General features: G+C 50.3%; 1 protein-coding gene across 1 annotated transcript in view; it reads right to left on the bottom strand.

Annotated features, from left to right (window-relative positions):
- LOC141963917 (hydrocephalus-inducing protein homolog) overlaps positions 1-8,818 on the bottom strand; it is a 229,393-nt gene that overhangs the window by 56,008 nt on the left and 164,567 nt on the right. Inside the window, 2 exon segments of the mRNA XM_074913652.1 lie at positions 3,052-3,275; positions 5,236-5,354. Coding sequence (XP_074769753.1) covers positions 3,052-3,275; positions 5,236-5,354 — 343 coding nt within the window.

An 8,818-nucleotide genomic window follows, 5' to 3' on the forward strand; every position in this document is an offset into this window, starting at 1 on the left:
CGGAGCAAAGGGAGCAGATATGCTTTCCATCACAGCATTTGCCAGGAGACGATGGAAAAATACCTCCAAACCAGCCACGACTGGGGATGACATAAGGAAACTGCCAAGGATGAGCCTTGCCAGGCAAGTGGGGAAATGACTGCCCCTTCTCCTGAGTGCACCGAATCTGTGCTCTGGGAAGTTAAACTGGAATGACTGCCCAGAAGGCTCAGGCAAGGAGCCAACCCAGAGCTGGTAACAGTACAGCTTGCAAGAGAAGGGGGGAATAGGCAGTGGTTTTGACAACAACTGTGTTTTACAGTAGCATTATGTAATGCATGTGTGAAGGGAGATCAGGGTCCTGGCAGAGCAGGAAGAATAACAACACAAGGTGGGAATGGAACTGCTTGAACTCTCATCCCCGTTCCTTCCTTTGCATCCCAGTGTCCCACCAGCCAGCTTTCCTCTGTTCAAAAGAACCAGAAGCTTTTCTCCATGGAGGATGAAATCCAGTGCACAAAACCTTCCGAAGAGGGAGGCTCAGCTGGACCTGGTGGGTGGACATCTCAAGGGCATTTGAAAACAAACAGTTTGAGCTGTGGGGCTGGAGAATGACAGAAAGGCTGGAGAGGGATCCTTGAAAAGCAAGACAGAGCTCAAGGAGGCAGATGCCATCTCAGGGAGGAGAGGACTGCAATGGGAATTGCTGCTGAGGGACAGCTGCATGGGAGCAGGCGGGTGTGCTGGGCTGCCATCAGATGGGCTGCATGGGAGCCACCATCCAGGGAGGAGGAGTACAAGGATGGGGAAGAAATAAATAAAAAAGGACCAGCAATCCTCTTTCACTGAGACAGAAGGTCTACACTGAGCCCAGGGCAGTGCTGGCCAAACAGGGCAGAGAGTGGCCACAGAGAAGGGGAGGGCATGATGGGCACTGAGAGTCAGGGCATCACTGGGCAAAAAAGGACCACTTCATTTGGCTGTGGGGAAGCCAAAACACAACCGTCCCTCTGACAGCTCCTTCCTTCCTTCCCCAGGAGCAAGGCCACTGTGAGGCAGAGGCAGCGGGCGCTGTCCAAGCAGTATCCAAGGGATAAATGCATCCTTACCAGCAAAACCTGCCCTTGCTCAAGGAGAAAGCTGCTCATGCAATAACACCCTGTGACCAGTTTGGGGGAGGAACAGAGGAGAATAAATTATTTGATTGTGAAATGTTCCCTTTTGATTTCCAAAAAAAAGCAGCACTTTCCCTCCAAACACAAAGCCAATGTAATTCTTTCTTTACTGAGCTCAACAGACTTATTCACCACTCTTCTCTTGCAAAGTAATAACCTTTCTGTTCTTTTTTATCCATTTCCCTCATTTTATTGGTAAAGTCGACCGCAGAGTCCTCCCATTGCTTTACTGCCTTCGTCTAGAGCCTCCCAGCAGCAGCAGCCCAGGAGGCTGGTTGCCGAGGAGGCACAGCCAGCCCCACAGCTCCAGGGCTCCCAGCACCAGCTTTCCTGCCTACACCACGTCATCCCACCAGCCCGCGGTTAAAGACCAGCTGGGACAAGTTTGCATGCTGCTGCGGTCCTGACAAGTGAGCTTTGCCTCTCCTATCATCAGCTTTTTTCCCCCTTCTCCCTTTTGCTTGGTGAGGATTATCTCTTGCCCTGGCACCAGCCGCAGAGCTCCCCGTCTGCCCCGTCAGCACTGCTCTGGCTGCAGAGAGGAGGCACCACCACAGCGCTGGCTGCACAAGAGGACAGCCTGTCCCAACCCATGAGCATGAGAGGTGATGCTGAGGCTGCTGCTACCCATTTGGGATGGATTATTAACAGAGGATTTTAAAAACACTGCCTCTGGCTGCAGCCACCCAGGCTGGCCCATCCCCAAAGCCCTGCTGGCCTTGCTGTGTGTTCAGGGGGGTGGCCCAGACCAGCTACTGCCCAAAGCTGATGCCATCCCGCTGTCTGACGTGGCCCAAGGGGGAATGAGCTACCTGTAGGAAGGAGTCACTCCAGCTCCTGGGTACCCGGACTGGGCAGCAGGCATCTCCACACCTTTCCTGTACAGCCTCCAGGCAAATTGTTTTCCAGCACAGGTAGTCACTTAAAGCCCCGGGGCTCTCACACAGACACGTGTTGGAACCTGCTGCTGCCAAATTCTGTGCAAACAGCGTCCTGCAAAGTCACAGAGCCACCCGCCCAAACCATGAAGGCAAAGCTGCTTCCCAGAGGAACCCAAGACTTTGAAAGATAAACGGGCACAGGAGGCATGGTCACAGGTGGCAGCAGCTCGAGGGAGCTGATCCTGCCCCTCTGCTCCACTCTGGTGAGACCCCCCTGCAGGGCTGTGTCCAGCTCTGGGCTCCTCAGCACACGGAAGACATGGACCTGCTGGAGCGGGCCCAGAGGAAGCCACCAGAGGGATCAGAGGGATGGCACGCCTTTCCTGCGAGGACAGGCCCAGAGAGTTGGGGTTGTTCAGCCTGGAGAAGGCTCCGGGGAGACCTTACTGTGGCCTTCCAGTACTTCAGGGGGGCTGGTAAGAAAGATTTTGACTGGGTTTTTAGTAGGGCCTGTCACGATAGGACAAGGGGTAATGGTTTCAAACTTAAAGAGGGAAGACTCAGACTAGATATAAAGGAAAAAATTTTTACAGTGAGGGTGGTGAGACACTGGCACAGGGTGCCCAGAGCAGTGGTAGATGCCCTATCCCTGGAAACATCCAAGGTCAGCCTGGACGGGGCTCTGAACAACCTGATCGAGATGATGATGTCCCTGCGCATTGCAGAGGCGTTGGACTAAATGATCTTTAAAGGTCCCTTCCAACACAAACTATTCTACAATTCTACGATTTCCTCTCGCAGATAATTACGCTTCATTTGCTGCTGCAACTGCAATGTTCAGACTGGAGTAAGGTTAAAAAGCCTTGACTCTTAGCGTGAGGATGCTAGGATCCAAGCCAAGACTAAGACCTTAGACAACACCTTTTTTTCTCTGTTTCATCCTAAAATGAGGTAGGTGGGAGATGATTACCCAACAGCTACAGATGCATACACCAAGCTCCTATAACCCTCCTCACCTGATCGTCAAGGTCACAGGCTCAGGGGATCCAGTCACACTGAAGCTGAATTCTTCTGTGAACTTCCCCAGGACGGTGGAACTGAAGGAGATCCGGATGACCTGGAGCCCGTCTGGAGAAATGATGCCCTCCTGGGGGAGGAAGGTGAAGCAGGAGCCCAGAGCTGTAGCTGGAGGGACCAAGTTGAAGGCAGCGTCGATGGCTCCTTTGTTAAACAGGACCACCTGCAGCAGCAAGAAAGCAAAAGGGAGATACATAAGGAATCTTCCTTTCTTACAGAAGGCTGATTTGTTTTCTGATTAACCAATTAACATCTGTAAAATGCAGAAGATGCTGTGTCCTGCTGCTTGGCAGAAGCCAAAGAAAATGCAACAGGACAAGTTCTGCCTTTGGGTTTTTCGTGCAAAGCAGTGACAGCTTCATAGACACAGTCACTCGGGGTTTATTCCACTGACACAGAGCAGCCCACTTTGACTTGCAGCGCAGAGGAGCCGCTCAGCATCACCAAGCCGATTCAGACCTGTCCCTAAGAGCAGCAAAGGGCAGCTGCAGCTTTACTAGTGAATCATCACACAGCTGATTCTGCTCCCGACGAGTTCGATCCTGCCGAGGGCACAACACATTGCAGCCAACAAGTTTACTGCAGGTAGAAGACACCTCAGGGCAGCACTATCACCAACTTCAGAAGCACTCCCCAGCTCTCCTACGGTATGTCATTTAGGATTCTTATTTTGTCTTTAATGGGATACTTTCTTAGTCTTTGCTCAAACAGACGTGTCAGGAAAGGATGAGCGTGCGGTGCACAGCAGCTCCGTCTACTCCAAAGAATTTCTCTTTCCTAAACATTCACAGCCACCACCTAAGACTTTACCATTATCAGAATAAACTACAAATTTAAAACTAAGCCGTATTTTGTTGAACACTCGAGAGATCTACTGCCTCAAACAAGTGACATAACCCCGCAGCACTTGTTGAGATTCAGCTCTTCTCACGTTGGGCGAGCAATGCCCACAGCTGCTGCCAGTCACCAACACACCCACCCAAAGCAAAGCAGTAAAGTTTCTGATTGCTGCAGGGTCAAATCCTGCCATTTCCATGGAATTAACTATCTGCTTTGGATTTCTTTTCCCTAAGTTTTGTCCTTGTAAAACCTGGTAGAAAAATTGAGACAGAAGCATTTTTTAATTTTGCAGCTGCTGTTAAAGATATTCACGTATTCAAGCTCTGCAAGGGTAACCTGGAAACTACTCTCTCCTCTCACGTCTTTTACACCTCAGTTACAAATTGCACTCAGGGATCCTGTGCTGAGCTGAGGTTTACCTTCAGTCAGCACAGCACTAGCAGTATCATCTACTCAGTCACATTTTCTCAAGTAATGAAAATAATAAAAAGATAATCAATAAAGTATCACCATTAAAAATGCATAGAGAGCACAATATTTTGGTAAGAAAACACCTTAATGCATCCTTCCCTGCCCAGTCAAGCTTTTGAAAGTATTGCCTCATTTCCTACCTCTTTCAGTTGCCCTATCTCATTTTTTTGCAGAAGACACCATTGGCAGGGGAGGCAAATACGTAGAAAGTTCCTTTGCCTCATCTCCAGAAATGCTTTGCTCTTCATAGAGATGCAGCAAATCTGAAGAGTGGCAAGAGACTGGTCAGCAAGGGGAAGCACTCCCAGTTCCGCGGCCAGACCCAGCTCTGAGCCAGAGGCTGGACAGATTTCCTCCAGCTCCCAGGACCGGCAGCACGCACTGACCCGAAAGCTGGCTGCAATGGCCTGGAGTTCAAACTCAGTACATTTGTTCCAGCTGCTTTTTAACAGCCCGAGTACAAAGGTGCATTGCATCCAGGGCTGAAACAAAAGCCTCTGAATATTTATCTTTTTGTCCCAGTGTTGCTTTCATCTGTCAAGGGGGTATTTTTTCACATGAAGCCTCCCAGCTGATCCCCAAGGAAAGTTGCCAAAAAGCAGGGATTAAGACTTCACAAACAGCATAGGCACCTTTCAGATCCCATCAGAAGTATCCAGATTCTGGGAAAGCCCCCAGACTTGACTAGTATGTCAAACAGTCCCTGCTGACAATGACCCGAGTTGCCAGAAATCCCACAGGCCCACGAGGCTCACTGCTGCCCCGGGAGCCATCAGGATCCCCCCCAGCCCCTCAGAATCCCGACTACTCACCTCATAGCTGTGGTTTAATCCAACAAACACCTTCCCGATGTCCAGCTGCTCACAGCTGAAGCGGAGCCGAGGCCCTATGCCTTTCCCTTTGATGCGCAGGGGCAGCCTGGTCTCGCGGCCTGCGGAGAGATTTCCACTTCAGTACAGTAATTGCCTCTGTTATCCCGGACTGTCCAGGCTGCCTCAGTGCTCCTCCCTGACTCTGGCCTGGATGGGAACAGCTCTAGGTGCTCCAGGAGGAGACACAGGACTCTTCCCTGCCCTCAGGAGATATGCCTTGGGGCTGGCTTCTAATTTCTAACCAACCCCTCGGGCTGGTTTCTCATTTAGCCATCAGTTAGCGATGCTGAGTTTAAAACACAATCTGAATTTCTTCCCATGTTCTTAGATGAGCTCTGAAATCCATTCAGTGAAGGCACAAAGCTCATGAAACAGAACTGAAGATAAAAATATGCCATCTGTACTGATGCAATCGGAGACAAGAGCACAGGAGCCGACAAGTACGAGCCCAGGCAAGGCGAAGCTCCCTGCTAACGGCGCTGTGCACGTCTGACAGCTGCCTAGAGCAGGCAGAGCATCCCAGCACTGACACACAGCTCCGTGCCCGGGGCTCCAGGGCTCACCTCCTGCAGCGGCACCTAAATACGACAGGGCTTTGTGATCTCCAGAGAGCAGCACTCGCCTGTGCCCACCATGATACCGAGAGCTCAGCTTTGTAAAGACACCTTACCTGAGGCATGCTGAACAGGTATGGAAAACCTCACTGCTGAGGTCAGAGAAGCCATGAACATACTGCTAATACACACAGCCCTTGCTGCAAAGGGAACCGAGACGGCAAGGCTTATAGCTAAACTCTAAGATGATCATTTTCTTCCATAAGAAGATGCTAAGATGACAGGGTGGGATCCTGCAGTCCGAAGGCTGTTTTGAACCACTGCAGCAGCCTCAAGTGCCTGAACCCTGGCTCCAATTTGGGCTTGGGTCTCCCTGCCATCCCATCCTACTCTGCACAGAAAGCAAGTAGCACAAGGGGAAAAGAAAGGCCCAGAAGTTGTGTCTAACCTTCAGTGTAGCTTTTGTGCAGAAATATTCCTCTCTCCTTTTGTGTAATGCTCACCATTCATTAAAAATTAGGGATTGAAGGTTGATTTTTTTTTTTTTTTTAATCTGCTGCATAGTTGTTCCAGAATGTCCAAAACTACTTCCTATTGCAAAGAGCGGCCCAGGTGGGACAACACAGTGACTCGATCACAACTTGAAAAAACTCTCCCTGGGAACAGCCCTTTCAGTGATTGCTGACTTTCTGATCTTGCAACCATGGAATGAGGACCTTTGATAATGTCCAAGCCAGAAAGGAAGAGCGTGGGAGCTTTTGTCGAATTCAACATTTTTTAAGTGGTTCCAGACAAAGCCCAGCTGACAGCAGACATGACAGGTTGCACAGCTCAGGCATTAATTGGAAGGCTGTGTATTTCTATTTCCCAGACACCATAAGAGAGGCAGTACTGGGTGCTACCTGTCAGAAGATCACTCCACCTTGCATCACATGTGGCTTAATTTTCATTAAAAACTCTAGGTCTAAATAATCAAAGCTCTTAGGTAATGGCAAAGATTTCCAAGTGACAAGCTTTTGTCCATGATCATGCTGAGACACACACTCCCTGGCCACTGCAATCAAAAAATCAGTGGCGGTTCTTCCCCTTCTGCAGTAGGCCCTCACCCTCTCCAGGTGGTCTCTGGAAACCATCCTTTCTTCTACCCCTACGCTGAACTTAAAACTTTAGGAAATCCCAGAAATGTTGCTCTTCCTCCTTCCAGGTGAACCACAGAGCGGGCTTTTCCCAAAGGAGGAGGAGCAGACTCAACTGCAGGCAGCATTCAGGAGAGCTGAGAGAGAAAAAGAGAGAGTAAGTCCTCCTGCTCGCTGCGGCTTCCAGGAGCATCCAGCCTTTGCCCAAGGCCTGGCTACAGCTGGGCTGTGGCCCTGGGACGCTCCCACCGGAACACGTCCCCGAGCACACAGGCCAAGGGCATGGAGGGGCTACAGCCTTGTCCTCAGTCCCAAACCCACCCCTGGTGCTGTGGAGCGAGCACTGGGATCTCAGCAGGAATAACGCAGCGGCGGGTCACAGGGTGCACAGGGTGGCGCTGCTGCCTCGCTTCCAAATAAATAGGGGTCTAGGTGGCCCAACAGCACGGGGCTCTGCTGCCAAAGTCCTTAACTTCTGCTGCTTTCTGACACTCAGTTGCTTGCTCACAGACTGTTCCCGTCCCTTGTGACTGGTTTTGAACATGATTCTCATCTGACCACATCAATAGTGTTACATGATGCAGGACAGTTCTGTCAGAAGCTAAGGGACTGATCATCACGTGGGATTCTGCTGCTCCCTGCAGGAGTGGCTTAAGAAAGGGTCTTGCAAGGTGTAACCCAGCTCAGTTCTGTGTGCGGACAAACCTAAAACTGAATTTTAGGTGTCAGAGCCCCCACCATGTGCTTCCTTCCAGCACTCAAGAGCCACAGCTTTATTTGCATGAATAACTAAGAAAGTTCATTTTGAGATTCAATATTTGACGAGGGCAAATTTCAAACCACTTCTTAACTGCCAGCTTGGCAAGTTGCACAGTGCTGATTAGTTCTGTAAATCACTGCATGCAGAAGCATCTGCTTGGCAATTCAAGGAGGCACCTGCAAAAAAGTGGAGGCCAGCAAAGCCCCTTTCCAGAGGGGCATGAGATCCAGCTGCACAACTCATGGGGCTGCATTGGGAAAAGCTCCCAAGCGTTCCCAGCAAGGGACACACACCCTCTGCAAACCTTCCTCCAAAGGCGTTGTGACTGGCATGCAAGTGCATGAGGAAGGCAGTCACGCTTCTTAGAGGAATCAAGAAGCAAAGTTAACTGACTCTCTAGTTAAAGATCACTGTTCTCTTTTTAAACTCTTCTTGCACTCAGGGGCCTTGACTCTGGGACAGTTTCCACCCTGATAATACAGGGGGTCAGCTCTGGTTTGTAAGGGAGGGGGCTAGGTGCATCATTTCAATGACCTCCTTGAGGTTCTCTTCCAAGGAGCCAGTGGGGGAGTTCAGTTCTCCCAAGGGTCCATCAGGACCTTTTCAAGAGCAGGCTTCTCTTTCTAAACAGATCGTTTGCTCATCTCTGTTTCCTGTAACTCTCAGACCAGCTCAAGGGTTGCATGTAAGTAGTCTTCCTATTTCTCTGCAACAAAAACGCTCTCCTGGCACAACCCCTGGAGATGCCTTCAGCAAAATGATGGACACCCCCATCACAAGAGCAAAAATCCCAGAGCCAGAAGCACAGCACTGAGCGAGGAATCCCTCAGGCGCAACTTTTTAAATCGATCCTTTCCTTCCACAGCTCTAGCAGCTGCAGCTGGGAGGCAGGAAGACACTTTGTGAACACAAGCCCTGGGTAATGACTGTAGGGGGCATTTGCCAAGTAAACCCTGCACAATTACAGTATAAATAAAAAGCTGTTTCATGACATTTGTATCCCCCAGCTTAGGGCAGTAAGTAAAGCGACAAAGCAGCTGGGTTAGTGACTTCAGCACACTCCAGAACAGGCG

The sequence above is a fragment of the Athene noctua genome, chromosome 9 (assembly GCF_965140245.1).
Source record: "Athene noctua chromosome 9, bAthNoc1.hap1.1, whole genome shotgun sequence".
Taxonomy (NCBI): Eukaryota; Metazoa; Chordata; class Aves; order Strigiformes; family Strigidae; genus Athene; species Athene noctua.